Below are 16,800 nucleotides of genomic sequence, written 5' to 3'. Positions count from 1 at the left end.
TGACTTACCGCATATAAGGTAGTCCGCGGGTACGTGCAACCCTTTAAGCTATGTTTTACAAATTATTCAATACGTCTCATCATAAACAAAATGTAGTCGAAAGCTTGAAATAACTGATTTTCAGTTGTTTAATGATCGTATTCTTATATATTGTTACCAACTATTTGGTCTAACTATACGTGCTTGGTTAATACGATAACAGCATTTTCGGGAATCAAAATGAGCCTTTAATTAGCTGTCGTTGCAAATGAGCCATTTATAAATAAAAAATATTATTAATAAAATACAATAAATATAAACAAACCTAATAGTTTATAAAGTTGAATCAAAAAACCGATTTGTGTATACTCTTTTGTCACTCGGTATTGATAAGTAAAATGAGTCCGTGTTACACTTACAAGCGACTGGTGTTAATGAATATTGAGCAAGTCTTAAAAACTTTATAACAACGAAGCCTGGACAATAGTCCTAAACCTTTGTAATAACCTTACAGAAACCACAGAGTCAGGAATTGGCTTACTTATCGGAGGAGTAACCACAGGGCTTTTTGCTTTTGTTGTTCTTGTTGCAAGCATCATTGCTACTAGACGTAAATATTGGATAAACTGTCTTCGCAAGATGCAGTTCAATACGAGAAGTATGTCACTACACAGTTATAGAAGTTCATAAACTTTTCAGTAGAACTGTCACCTGTTTTCAAATAACGTGTTCAAACAGAAACAATGATATCCATAATACATTCATACAAGTTTTATATCACGTAAAAGCTTTAATAATCCATTTGTTTTAGTCTGCAAGCATATTGCTTTTTAATTGTTTAATTCGGTACGAAAACGTTGTATCACATTTTGCATTGTTTGTAATATAATTAATATGCTTTTGTTTTTAGATTAACAGTTATTGTAAAAAAATAAGATTGCTGATTGACGTTTAGTTTAAGTCATACAATATTATAATTGCATTGTACTAACCGACTTGCCTTGACTTTCAACATTATTTCTTTCTAAATTTTCACTTTTAGATGTCGTAGAAGACAATGTTTTTACAACAAGGTATGAATCGTAAGTATTGCAAGCCTTATTTGTTCATTTCTAAATAATATAACAATGTTCAATCATTGCAGATTGTAAAACGATGTATTCGTATCTTTTAGTTAAGCATAAAACGTTCTAGCAGGTTGATGAAGATTAAATGTACTTAACAAATTAAGACACGTTAAGCTGCCTTTATTAGCATGCGTATTTCGCCGTATGACATGTTAAGTATTTGACACCAAAGGTCTTCTGTGGAAGCAAATCATATTTACGACCAAATTGGGTCAGCAAAGGAAAGACCGGAATACACAGAACTAGGTGAGTGTCTGAGAAAGCTATAATATAAGTTGTCAATTAATGCGGGCTCTAAACCGAGCGAAGTTCGGCAGAGCCCTATTAAGGTCACACATAGCAATACTTTCGTTCAAAAGTTGAACATACTATCAGCCTGAAAAAAAGACGTAAAGGTGATGGAACCAGTATTTTTTTCTGTTCACAAACTATATTGAGCGCGTGCATGCCGGACACCAAAATCATCAGAGCGTGACGACACGAAAGAAAACAGGCTCATGAAATTTTAAACTATGAGATGCGAAATAGCGCCCCACTAGTTATTAAAAAAATTCAAAATATTATTATAAACAATTACTATGAATACTTTTTGTAAAGTCACAAAGACAAATACAACATATTTATATAGATTGTCTGAGATATATACTTTGTTTTCACTTGTTTATTAAAGATATTCATACGCATTGTTTACCATTCTATACGAAGGTCACACTTGACAGTTAGTAGTTGTCATTTTAGGCTTTACAATATCGATACTATTTAGATGTTTGACAGTTGTTGATGAGATAGAAATTGCGAAGAAGTAATTCCTGTTGGATTTAATTACGACCATGGATTATACCGGTACACATAGCAGAGCTTGTCACGTCAGCCAGGTACAGTATGATTATTTTGTACAATACACTTTTCAAATAATCATACAATGAAGATATCAATTTCATAAATTTATGACATGCGGTTGACCAGTTCAGAAATCGCTATGGCTGAGCGAAATATTGTCACTGAAAAGATGGATGGGATGTACCGTCTGTGAGCCTCATCAATGGATATGTGAGATGTTTTAATTGAGATCAAAGGATGGGAACACCTTTCAATTACCAACACGCTGGTTGAGAGATTGAAACTAAAAAGATAAACAGGAATTGTGTGACAGGTGAACTCTTGTGCCATGCAACACCACTTTTGTGTAAATTAAGAAGTTGGGCGGGGACGGTGCGGGAGGGGTATCCCCTCCTGCCAAGTGAAACCATGGCGGAGCGCAAGAATATGACAAAAGATCAATGAACGGTTGCGGTCCGAAACCATGTGAATGATAAAGATTGTATGTAATAATAATGTATGTAATATTAAAATATTTAATATGTAAAAATATACGACCAAAAGTCGATTATTTGTTTATTATATGTATCATAGAGTACACAAGCACATTTTTTATAATTCTCAGACCAAGAGATCACACAAGGGACCCAATCGCCCCAATCAGATAGCTCGACTGGCAACAACTGCAGTCCTAATACCAAGTAAATGAAACTTTTTTGTGACAGATTTTATTAAATGAAGAAGTTGGAATGGGAGTGTGCGGGTGAGGTTTCCTCTCCTGCCAAAATAAAAAACCATGGCGGAGCGCAAGATTATGACTGAAAAGATAAATGGACGGGTGCGGTCCAACACCATGGCTTTGTGAGCTATTGTGACTGTAAATATGAATGATTTTGCTTTGATCCACATATTGTGTGAAAAAATGTAAATAAATAGTGCCAAGTGACCCCTCGTGCCAAGCAACACTATGGGAGGTGAGAGATTGTGACTGAATATGTCGAGAGAAAGGCTGACACCATAAGAGTGCAAGATTGTGATTGAAAGACAAATCGGCAAATGCGGGTTGATGGTTTTGTTGTGGGCCACAGGTCGTGTGAAATACCGTAACTAAATAGTCAGTCCAGGGTTCAAAGAAGGCGAACCGTCCTGCCAAACAACCCCCATGACTGAGTGAGAGTTGCCGTACCCTTTCCATGAAACAACATGGCTTTGTGAGAGAATCATCAACGTTACTAAAATACACTTACTTTACAGGTGCACCTGTATGTTATTAAGCTGTGCATTTCTTTATTGATACGTTCTGTTCTATATATATTTTAAAACTTTAAAGTGGAGGTGCACCTCTTACATAAATACAAATGCACATCTATATTTAAGATGGAGGTGCACATCTTTAATATACAACTGCACCTCTATATTTAGACCGTCATGCCTTTTCCTAGATCTGCAACTTAAAAAAATTAGGTGCAACTCCATTTTTTCAATTTACATCGCCGTTTAGTAATTTTTCACCCAAATGGTAAATCAAACTGTACTGGCTTGCTCACACTCAATCTCATGGTCAAGTTTGTTATAAAATTGCCATTGTGTCAAAATTTCTGGTTGTTAATTAGTAAAAAGTCTAAATGAGATGCCTAAAGAAGTTTGTGATGTTAAGAGTAAATACTGTAAACACCCTCTGCGATTCACTCAAATCTGCATGCGATAATGCACCAGTCATTTGTAACCACGCCCCCAGGTCCGGGGAATAGTGGGGACTTTGACATTTGGTACAGCCAAACCCGGCTAAAATCCCCGCCCTGTGGGGACGAACAGATGGTAAAATCCCCGCCGAATGCCCCTGCACCCCCGGGACCCTAGGTAAGGCCCATTCCCCGCTATATTTAAAGCGAAGACAAAACCACCGCATTCGCCCGGCACTGCGGGCCACCTGAAAGGTAAACACACGGCCCATTTCCCCGTCTATCCCCTGTATACCCCCTGACCTGTGGGGTAGCCGTGGTTACAATTGACTGGTGCATAAGACCCCAGCTTCTCGATAAATCTTAAGCGTAACGGACTTAAAAAGCTTGAACCTGTTATAAAATATTTCCATAAATAGGGGCAAAGAAACATGACATACAAAATAAAAAAGCCATGTACATACAGTGTACTAATGCTCAATAGCAATATGTTTGGTCATAGAGAAGTTGTGTTACTATAGTAATAGTAATGCAGGTATTGCCATGTTATGTATTACTGGAGGCAATAAGTTTGAAAATAAACCAGACATTTGTCAAGGTTTCCCTGAAATAAATTGCCAGTATATTTCTTGCTCTTTGATATTAACATTCACTTGTTATGACATCATGATCAGTGTATATTTCAATAGCTCATTGATGAACTGTATCTTTCCGAATTGAATTTCCTCGTCCAAAATACTATATATTTAATATTTTTGTCATAATATTTTTGGAATTAATGAACTTTTCTGCACATTTATTGCATTAATGCACTAGTCAATTGTAACCTTGGACCCTCCAGGTCAGGCAGTAAACCGGGGATAGCCGGGGAAAAGGGCTGTGTTTTTACCATTCAGGTGTCCCTGCAATGCCGGGTGAATGCGGTGGTTTTGTCTTGGCGTAAAATATAGCAGTGCGGGGGCATTTGGTGGGTATTTTAACATCATTTCTTCCCTGCAGTGCGGGGATTTTACCCTGGGTTGGCTGGACTGAATTCAAAGTCCCCGCGATTCCCCGGGCTTGGGAGGGGGGGGGGGGTGTTAACAATTGACTGGAGCATAATTTCTACATAAAAGGTTATGTATGTCTCATGTATATTTCATACTTTTACAGTAAAAGAAGATAGTCTTATTCTGTGTCAAACATTGATTTTGTGTCTTGCTTGCAGAATATGATGTGCCAATAAGCACCAGTTTGCTGCGGCTTTTCGCCCATGGCAGTGGTCCTGCAATCTAGATCCAGGGGTTGCAGCTCTGAATGTAATATTTCAGAATGAAGATGTAAGTTAACTTTGTAGTACTTGTTTGTGTGTAAATGATTCCAACGAGTGAGATTTATACTATCAGGTGTAAATAAGCAACTTATAGACAATGGTTAAGAGCTGTAATCTTAATTTTAAGGCAAATCTAGCCTTCAAAACAGATACTTAAAGCATTTTTATGCTATCACTGCATTTTCTACATCATGTAGCCATCTCATACATGAAAACACTAGCAGTTGACATGAATCTTTCAGTTTTGGTGTTTATTTGTCATTTCCTTGCTGTGCCATTTGTCCATGGAAGCATTTCAGTTTGGCTCTATGTCATTTTTTATATAAACGATAAAGTGGAAAAATCTAATTTTGCTTTGAAAAAATCTTAATAGAGCTTGCAGGCCATTTTTATGGTGCTGTCATATATATATATAAACTTTACTTGGTCAGAATATTTAAATGCATGAGGAAATAATGGCTCTTTAAAAGTTAGCGGCTTACCGAATGATGGAAATGGCTATTTCTGCTTTTTATGAAAACACCACAGGTGCTTATACTCATTCCGAAAGTGTTTAATATATCATTGCCAAACTTTCAGTATATGTTGCATACAGCCTGAAATTGAACTATAGGAGTTTTGAAGTCTGTTTTTGCAAAAATATTAAATGAAAATGCTGTTTTGAAGAGATACATTGTAAGCTTGGTTAGTGTCTATATGAAACATACAGTTAGAATAACTGTGGTCTTAGGCTGTATTTACATATTTTTAACAACGGTGACTTCATGGTTTAGTGTTATAGTCTCTTCATCTGCGTCAATGTAAACAAATTGACCCTTGTTTATTATATTCTGAGTTAGGTGTTAATCTGTTTCAGATCGGATTTCATAACTGTAGTACCGTATTCACAAGTAAGGTTTTATCCAGGATACCAGAGGGGCATCTGGGATTGATCTCTTCAGTAAGTTGGATTCACCAGTAATGTTTTATCCAGGATACCAGAGTGGCATCAGGATTTGATCACTTTAGTACTGTATTCACCAGTAACATTTTATCCAGGATACGGGAGTTGGTATATGGGACGATCACTTCAGTACCCTATACCAGAGTGCATCATCTATCTTGGATCGATGACTTCAGTACTGTCATCATCATGAACAATTGAAATAGGAGACAAGAATTGCATATGTATCAAATGCAGAGAAATGTGTCAATTTTCTTGGAGAGTATTCCTCTATCAATAGATCAATACATCATAGTTTATTACAGTCATCTTGTCAGTAGGCTGCTGAACTCTTGCTTGGGGGGGGGGCAATTTACTATGTCTTAAATACAGTGACATTGTTAAAATTTAAACAAAGCCTAATGCGTTCTGAACAATTAAATGTATTGGCAAAGGATATACATTTTGTAGTGTCCATCATCCGTCGTAGTCGTCTGTCGTCAACAATTTGACTCTAGAGGTCACAGCTTGGGCACTATCTTAATGAAACCTGGTCAGAATGTTACCCTCAATAAAATCTTGGACGAGTTCGATATTGGGTCAGCTGGAATTAAAATCTAGGTAACTGGTCACCAGGTCAAATTAAAGGAAAAGCTTGTTAACACTATAGAAGTCACATTCATGACTGTAACTTCAGGAAACTTGGTCATGGTCCAGTTCGAATCTGGGTCAAGTGTGGTCAAAAACTAGGTCACCTGGTCAAATTGAAGGAAAAGCTTGTGTAAACTCTAGGCCCCAATTTCTCGAAACTTCTTAAGCTTAAGCTTAACAAGCTTAAGTAGCTTATTTCAATTACTCAAAATACATACTTGAATGGATTTTTTATAAATGATTTAATTTAACTAACATTAGCCCGGCAGATTAGTGAAAAGATCGTTCACATTGTGGTACAAGCACCAACATTGACATGAAGACTCTTTTGGGTCTACTTATTCGAAAAATCCCGTTAGCCACGAAATATTCAAAATGGCCGCTATTTTTTTTCAAAATGGCCGCCATTGAAGTTAATCATTATTATTTTTATTATTTAACTTGACATGCATGACCAAACTAAACGGGTTTTGTTCAGAAATATTTATTTAATGCATATTTTAAAAAAATATAAGATTTACAAACATTAATATATTGATTTCCCAGGTAGTGATGTATATTTTTTTATTATTTTTTGTATTTATGTATTTGTGTTTCATTAAAAAAATATAAGCTTTTTCTAAAAAAAAAAAAATCTGCTTTTTCATTGTTATTTTCTATTTTTTTTATTTAAGAACACGTCCTGACTTTCTAGCCTGCACAATTGCATTGACATAGAGCTGTACGAGGGAGTCTTAATCGTAAACATTGGGTGGACATGCGGTCAGAAAGATTTGCCACATATTACTGTGCTATTTCCAGCCTTTGTCAGCAGGGCTTTCGATCTCCATTTGACATATAGTTGATAGGCCCCATATGAAACTTGCTCAGTATGCAGCACGCTTAACATGTTGAATAAAAGCTTCTTGCATTGGAGGAATTGATTCATATGACCTTTCTTTTGAGCAAACAATGTCAGTCTTGCTTCGTCAATACTATCATCAATACTATCATTGGCGCTAGAATTACAATGTATCACATTGTGACTACAAACTTTTCATGAATATTATGATCCTTTTTGTCAATTGTTGGCGAGTTTTATAAAAGCAGTAGAAGCATACATTACATGTTTGTCATGCACTCTATTGCTCTTGTCAACAGAATACAGATACGACATCATATTCAATAAAAGTATGAAAAAAAGAAGGCCGTTGGATTCCTGGGCCAATTGACATACTTATATCATGTATGGAACCTCAAGTGTTATCCTTGACCAAATGCATCCCGCAGCTTTTCTACATCAAGAAGCTGTAGAATTGGCTGCAATGACAAGAACGTATAATGATTTTGTAACCGTCTGCTGCTGTGTGTTTTGCATGCAAGAAGATTCATGTGTCTGCTTGCTCTTGCAATGTTTGTGTCCTTCAAGACTTATATCGACTGATTGCAGACAACACCATCTTCTTGAGTGACTACAACTGTAAACTATTATTTGAACACATCTTTAAAAAAATATCAACCAGAAAGTTAAAAAGCTCATTCTTGTTGCATGTTATCTCTCAACACCTACGCCAATATAATGGGATTTTCTTTGTCATTCACTCTACGTCTAGCTTCTATGCCTCGCATTGTTCGTGTTTCAGATTTTAAAGTAGAGGACCAGAATACGTCAAACAAATTATTTATTCCAGCGTAAGTACAACTACGTGTTTGTACTATTGAGACTACTTCTAGTGATGCATTCTAAGTCGATTTGGCAAAAATGAGGACATCAGTCTCTAGAATTGGCTCAGGTTGCGATTTAAGGCAGCTATGGCGATTACCATTATCACTCAGTGCAGCAGGAAAAGACTGATTCCCATGCTGAAGAAAAAATGGTCACATTCTCTATACAGGCAGAATAAGTGTAGAATACAGACGACATACAGATTTTTCCCTATGAATCATCCGCTATCGGCTCTTGCTTTTGCCGAAAGAAATATGTCGTTTTCTTTTTATTTGGCTAATAAAATTAGCACTGTATCCATCCCTTTCAGGAACTTATTGAAGCGGGTTTTACCGTGATCAGAAGAAGCAACCATTTCAGCAGAATTACTATGTGCAAAACGTGTTGTATCCAGTGTAAAAAATATCCTTATTATCCCAAGTAATAGCACTGCCCGTATCATTTTAGTGTACAGCTTCTGTACTTTATCAACATTTTGCATAAGTATTCCTATTAGTATGTACCTTTTGTGTATGTTCTTTCTGTTCGTTAAGTCTGGTATTTTTATTTGCATCCTTGACTTTAAATGCCAATTCATACTGAGCAACCAAGTGACTGACTTCAGCTCCAGCACCATGGCACCATCCACCGTCATAGTTCGGACTGGTCTTCAGTCACAACAATGGAACCACTATCATCTTTCATAACAGCACTAGCTTTCTCATAAGCTTGGTCAATAGCTTACGCTGAAAATTCACGATTTGATTTGTGAACAACAGATATTCCGTTATGGAATTCTGCACCTAGCTGAGAATGTGTATGTTCAATGTGTCTGAGATGTATAGGGGGCCATCGCGCATAGTTCAAACTGTTGTTTGCAAAAGAGAGTGGTATCTGTGGGCACAACAATTGATGGTTTAAAGTAAATTCTGCTTCACAGAATGATCACTCCAGGGACAAGATTAATAATTCCATTGTCAACACTAGAAATCAATATAGTGGACTTTCAGTTTTGCACCTTTAACAACAGTCAACGGTACATATGTTCATTGGCCCCTGAACACTCACTGACATTGTACAGCCTGTAGGCTTCTTTCAGTAGCTTGAAGTGTGAAGAGAGTGCTAGCTGTAATCTGGTGCATTTGCCATTTGCCTAGTGGCACTTGAAGCATGAAGAAAGCATTTTGCTGTCCATGAGGAAGTAGTTCCTGCCTCATCAACGGCTCCTATTCATCTCATAATTTGATGGTTCTATTGGACTGAAATGCCACCAGTTACATATGCAGACCCAAGACATAATGCCAAACTTGTCTTCACCTTTCTTTTCTGGCCAATGACACTGTTTTGCTAATGCGTAGATTGTGTTTTTCCATCTTGTTTGTACAATGATACTTTCATTATATGACAAAATGAAGACAACATTTTAAACCTTGTTAAGGCAAGCTATGTCAGATAGTTGTCTTTGAATTACTTTATAGTATCTCTTAAGAGCTAGCACTGTTGTTACGGCTTGATTGCTTCGTTGACAGACGATGTTGGTATATGGTCGCTGAGTATTTGAAATTAATTCATCAGTTTATATGTTATTTTTTTGCATTATTCTTTATTGTTTTCAAGTTGATTGCGTGCTCTAATGAGGCTTATATATTAAGTAATTTCTCATACATGTTGATGGGACTAGTGAGGTTATGGCCATACTAACAAGTTAAACATTAGACTCGAGCTCCAGTGACCTTTTGTTTCACTGGCCGTTCGATGTAGGTACTCCCATCATTAGACGGTAAAGCAATGTTGATGATACATGTAATATGGTTTGTTTCTTGTGTTTGTATTTGTTTATATTGTGTAAGTTTGTTTTGGGTGTTTTCATTTGCATCTGTGTACTGGGGGTATGTGATCTTTATATGTTTGTGTCTATAGTTCATTGTCGATTGTGCGTTTGCATGTCCCTATAAAAGAGTTCATTTTTGAATGTTCGACAGCTGGGCTTGTCCCTGTAGTTTTCATTGTATTTTTATCTTACTGGTCCTGCATTTAACAAGACTACAGGTATGGGGCTTGTTATTTAGCATCTAGGACACTTAGCTTTACTAGAGATTATTAAGCTGACATTAAACCACATGCTGAGTTTTACGGTAGTGGTTTTACCAGTGCGCCCTGGTTTTGCTTTGTCGTGAGTGATAGTAAGAGCTTCAAAAAAGTTTTATATCAATTTGTTTCTCTATAAAAGCAAATGTACTGTTTCAACTTAAATGCATTATGATAGAATTATTTTATCATTTTTTGTATTCAGAATAATTTCTTTCAGTCGGGATTATCGGCCATCTTAAAAATGGCCGCCATTTTGAACAAAGATGGCTAACGGGTTTTTCCAAACAAGTTACCTAATAGGAATACTAATGCAAATTTAAATGATTGTATCACCCAAATAATCAAGATAGTCGGCCATCTTGAAAAAAGCCGCCATTTTGAACAAAGATGGCTAACGGGTTTTTCCAAACAAGTTACCTAATAGGAATACTAATGCAAATTTTAATGATTGTATCAACCAAATAATCAAGATAGAACTGTTTTGTCAACTTTTTTATTAAGAATAACTTATTTCAATCGGATTGGCGGCCATCTTGAAAATGGCCGCCATTTTGAAAAAAAGATGGCTAACGGATTTTTCCAAACAAGTAACCTAATAGGAATACTTATGCAAAATGTTGATGATTGTATCATTTAGATAGAACTGTTTGGTCAACTTTTGTATTAGAATAATTTCTTTCAATTGGGATTAGCGGCCATCTTGAAAATGGCCGCCATTTTAAAGAAAGAAGATGGCTAACAGTTTTTTTCCAAACAAGTAGCCTAAACAGAATTCTTATTCACATTTTGATGATTGTATCACAAATCAAAATCATTAAGATAGAACTGTTTGGTCAACTTTTGTCTTAAAACTATATTTTTTCAATCGGGATTGGCGGCCATCTTGAAAATGGTCGTCATTTTGAAAAATAAGGTGGCTAACGGGTTTTCCCGAACAAGTAACCTTATAGGGATACGCAAATTTTTATGCTTGTATCACACACTGAACGATTTTTCTTAATATTGAGTTAATCTGCCGGGCTACATATAGATAATTCCTATCTAAAGTATAAAAACTCTTAAAGAAGTAAATATTATCCAAATTATTGAAAACCAAAAATAGTGAGTTTAGCTTAATCCTGTTATAAGAGACTTAAGAAGTTTCGAGAATTTGAGGCCTGAGGTCTCATTTACAACTTTATCTTCCTGAAAGTTGGTCAGAATGTTTATATTGATTAGCTCTAGGCCAAGTACGATCTTGGTTGTGTGCGGTCAAAAACTAGGTCATTAGGTCAGATCATAGGAAACGCTTGTTAGCACTATAGAGGTCACATTTATGACCATATGTTCATTATACTTAGTCAGAATGTTTACATTGATAAGCTTTAGGCCAAGTTCGAATCTGGGTCATGTGCAGTCAAAAACTAGGTCACCAGGTCAAGTAATAGGAAAAACATGTTAACACTATAGAGACCACATTTAGGGGTCTCTTGTTTTTTTTAAATGTTATAGATGTATAATTCAGTTTAAAGACTCATACTTTAAATAATTAAATATTTTCATACTTTCTGCGTACATTGTTATATTCAATGGTGGAATGGTGCTAACAATATCAACTACAGGGAATTTATATTCATTTTAAACTGCTGAGGTGGTCAAACCATTTTTCCAGGTGATTTGCAGAACCTTCAAAATCTAAAATATACACATGCTGTTTCACATATTCAAAAAGTTTAGTACAGGTTAATTGTCAGATAACTGTAATAATTAGTTTTAAGTAAACTCAATCTGTTTCGTTTACCTTGTTATATTTAAAGTAGGAATCATTTATTTGTACTGTAAATGCTTGTATGATATTCAGTATTAGGTAAATTAATATATTTGTGTTTATTATTATGAGCTTTTTTCAAACATTAAAATATTGAATTAGCTTTGCATTGCCTTGACCTTACTTGTTATGCACCTTAATAATCAAATTGGTGTTGTCAAAGTCATAGTATGTCATATAAAAGAATTTTGCCTTTGACACTTGTTAACCTAAGAAAAAATGTACTGCATTAGCAGTTTCTGCAGTTGATAACATACCTAGAGCCCGTCTAAGGCAGTGCCTCATTTCATATTACTATGATTGGCTATGTATTCAGCTTTTAAATAATAGTATTCTCTGTATTTAAATTATGAGGTGACCATCATGAAATATATGTTATTTTATTATGATGTGTAAGAAGTAAAACAACTTTTGCAGTGACGTAATAAATGGATATTGTTGCCATGCGGGCTTTGTAACAATGTTTTATATATCAAGCGCGATAAAACATCAAATAAGATTTTCTTACATAACTAAAATATTTCATTTCTGGTCATTCCTTACAAGATGTGTTTGACTCGTTTAATCAATCGCGTATTTATTGATCACTAATTAAGCACAGTTTATGTTGCACATTTTTTAACTCAAATTGTCATCTGCGATTAGAATATTTCTACATCATCTGCTTTAATTCAGCTTGATAGTGCGTAAAGCATTTAAACCTACTCTGACCATTTTATAGTGATTTCAAAACATTGATCTTTATTTCATTTTCTTTTTCAGAGAAGGATAATGTTGGGTAAGAAGAAACGTGTTGTATAAAATTGCATACAGAGAATTTATATTTAAAATATCATCTCTGAGGTAAACAATTGCAGATATGCTGATATTTATTGACGGCATTTTTTATTTACAGGCAAGTAAACGCGTATGATGATTTGAAACCAATAGAAGTGAACGGGGAATTCGAAAATACTGTAAACGTAACGCAATCTGGTCAGTATTTAGTTCAGTTTCATTAAGCACACTCAATCAGACTACATGTCTATTCAATATTTCTTAGTTGCGGTAAAATACATGATGAACATATTTGAGTAAATACACGTACATCCATAACAACAATATGTTGCATAATTATACAATTATACAACATTATGATTACGACAATCAAGGTTTTAACAATACTGACATAAATTCCATATTCGTCTTTCAGGTTTTCATTTCTACAACAACTGAACTTATTCCAAATTTTCCTTTCGGGCGTCGATTTCTAACTCAATTGTTATGTTGGTCCATGGGTAACAGGTGAATATCGTTTCACAGTACCATGACCTTTTTAAAGGCATCAGACTAGGTTTCCAGCATTGTAGTGTACCGCTTTAATATCTTGATATTATAGAAAGAGTTCAGCTGAAATGTTTAAAGTATATTCTCAAATTAAAAAGTTCAACTCCTAATTATATGGTTTAAGGCGAAACTGGAACAACCCCAGTAGCGTTAGATAAAGAAGAGAAAATGATGTCATTCTGGGTACGTTTGTGTGATAATAATAATAATAATAATAATAATAATAATAATAATAATAATAATAATAATAATAATAATAATAACAATAATAATAATAATAATAATAATAATAATAATAATAATAATAATAATAATAATAATAATAATAATAATAATAATAATAATAACCATAATAGTAGTAAACTATCATCGATGATATATAAATGCATATACAAAACAGTTTAAACTTTACATCCAGACATAATAAGAAGACGATATCAATGGTGCTTCAATATAGAGTCAATACTAACAAAGTGTGGATTTATAGAAACTTGGGAATATCAACAAGATGTAAATCCTAATGGCTGAAACTTGTGGTTAAGCGCAAGCTGAAATATTTATTCTTAACATCGTGGAACTCCCTTATTGAAAATGCTAGCAAGAGTCAATTTTATAAAATCTTCAAAACATCATTTGGCTATGAAAAATCATTATTATATCCACTTATCAAGTTTAGAACAAAAAACCACAGACTACCAATAGAAACGGGCAATTGGAATAGAACACCAGTCAATGAAAGGAAATGCCAAACATGTAACAAACTAGGAGATGGATTCCATTTTTTATTCGAGTGTAACATTTTTGATAACAAGCGTAAGCAGTATATAAAACCATATTTCAACAGACATCCAAACATATATAAACTTGAACAGTTGGTAAACACAACTAATAAAAAGGAATTTTTGAATATGTGTAAAATGGTATCTGTTATTCTTAAACAATTTCGTTAAACATTCCTATTTTTATTTATCTTAGATATTTCTGCATATATTAGTGAACTCTCCCATTGTACTTGACCCATTTTATAACTCGTAAACACTGCTTGAATCCAATGATCCATGTGCAATATTTATCCTGTTAAACGGGATTATCTGGCCTTTAAATATTTGATTCACTTGAAAGTATGTTATGTCTTTGAATCCTAAATTTGAGCCTCTGAGATGTATTGTCTGTATCAATTACCTCAATTTTTCATGTATAAATGAATAAATGTGTTGACTTGACTTGACTTGACTTAATAGTAGCATAATTTGATCACCACAAATTCTACATTTAAAGCTTAATGGCCAATCAACATGCGGAAAAGGCGCAATGGAACTAAACAATGGTGAAATATTGTTAATACCAACGAAAACGATGCTAATTGTGCTAATTGTGCAAAAACACAATTCTTATGATTTGCTTGAAGGTGATCATACATTGTTAATAGGAACAGGTTGAAAGTATAATTTAGATATGACTTAACGGTTGTGTATTAATATGTGAAATAAAAAAAAAAACTAACACGGTTATCAAAACATGTAGCTTATCATACAAACTTTAAATACTATCGTGTATGCATTTTTACACCTGTTCACCAGTAGATGAAACACTTACCGTGTACATAATTAATTAAGTGTTTCTATAAGCCAATGTATGTCTAATTAGCACATGTATGTGTTTTTGGGTTACAACCAAAATATCAGGTTACATGCTAAAATTAACCGACGCTGATACGAGACCACGACAAAATTTCGAATCTCCTTTAGCGACCAAGTCAAAGGAATATTTCATGAACGCTGGTCAAATGCAGAATATACATTTCTGCTTATTTTGGTGTAATCATCATCATCATCATCATCATCATCATCATCATCATCATCATCATCATCATCATCATCATCATCAGCAGCAGCATCATCATCATCATCATCATCATCTTCATCTTCATCATCATCATCATCATCATCATCATCATCATCATCATCAACATCATCATCATCATCATCATCATCATCATCATCATCATCATCATCATCATCATCATCATCATCATCATCATCATCATCATCATCATCATCATCATCATCATCATCATCATCATCATCATCTCCATTGGCATCCTGCTTATACATATAAAAAACCCAGTTTGAATATCTTTTTACTTAAATTGTTAATAACAAAGTTTGACAGTTGGTGTCGACATAATTTATAAGGTTTTATTGTTTTGCATAGCGCTTATTCTTAACCAGCGGATACAGATAGGGATCGCATACGTTTGATCGATATGTACAGTGATAAATTTCCTACGAAAATTGTCCAGGTTGAAAATCCTTTTCCGCAAGCAAGCCAGCTCTAAGAAAGTTTGGTACAAAATAAATGTTCAAAGGGAATCGACAAAATTCATAGCAATGTGGGAAAGATATTGCTCGGATATCAAATGCTTACTGATTTTAAAAGGAAAATGCTTTTCTTCAGTTCTGTGTTAAAAAATTGCCATTATTATAGTATTATAACGAAAATATTTAGTTTAAAATGCAAATCATGTCGATAATTATAAGAAAGTTGTGGTTTGGTCATGATTGTTATTCAAAACCTGAACGAAATAAATGTACTGCTCACTAGTTTTTCCAAATTTCTGCCTATAACAATCACTTTAATCGTTATAGTAAAACGAAGTTTACAAAGCCATTTAAACATCATATCGAAAACGACGCATATGAGCATAAATGTTGTAGCCGTAAGCAATCGTTCTTTATCTTATACTTGAAGGCTGCCTTCCAAACATATGGTTTACTGCAGCTTTAAATACTAACATAGAATTTTGGAAGGGCAAGCATTTGCTGCAATCATTCAGATAAAAAACTTAAAAAATAAACCTGACCCACAAACTAAGCTATAAATATTTGCCCGAATTTTAATAAGTTTACAAAAGCGAGTCAGATAATAATTGTTTAATTTAGCAGTCACTGCTGATCTCTGTTAGATCTGGTTTTAAATGGTTTTGAAAAAATGGTTTTAATTCAATGACATTATGTTTAACTAAAATTTCCTTCCTGTATTGTTTATATTGTTATTAATAGCATTGCTCTTTAAGCTATTTTACGACCCATGCGTTGTATATTTCAACCGCGAAGGGGTTACATGGTCATTGTATATATAATATTTCGGTGTGACTGGATTACCGCGACATTACTATCTAATAGTATACAACGTAAAAAGAACCGGTTCTTCTCTTAAACAAAAATATGATGTCGATAGCCTTTCTTAAACGGAACATGTGTCACCCCACTACATGTTTTAGCGTGTTGAGAAAAAAATGCTATGGTAACGAACATTTTCATAAAAGACTATATTGAAATTACGCACACTCGTATTTAAAAAAAATAATTCGGATAAATTGATGGTGGCTATCGGTTCA

The 16,800-nt window shown here is 34.4% G+C and overlaps 1 protein-coding gene across 1 annotated transcript in view; it reads right to left on the bottom strand.

Annotated features, from left to right (window-relative positions):
• Positions 1 to 8,831, bottom strand: part of LOC128235780 (uncharacterized) — a 98,609-nt gene extending 89,778 nt beyond the window's left edge. Inside the window, exon 1 of the mRNA XM_052950578.1 lies at positions 8,777 to 8,831. Coding sequence (XP_052806538.1) covers positions 8,777 to 8,831 — 55 coding nt within the window. The remainder of the gene's footprint in view (positions 1 to 8,776) is intronic.
• Positions 8,832 to 16,800: the final 7,969 nt, after the last annotated feature.

The sequence above is a fragment of the Mya arenaria genome, chromosome 5 (assembly GCF_026914265.1).
Source record: "Mya arenaria isolate MELC-2E11 chromosome 5, ASM2691426v1".
Taxonomy (NCBI): Eukaryota; Metazoa; Mollusca; class Bivalvia; order Myida; family Myidae; genus Mya; species Mya arenaria.
This window is presented reverse-complemented; position numbering and strand designations above follow the sequence as displayed.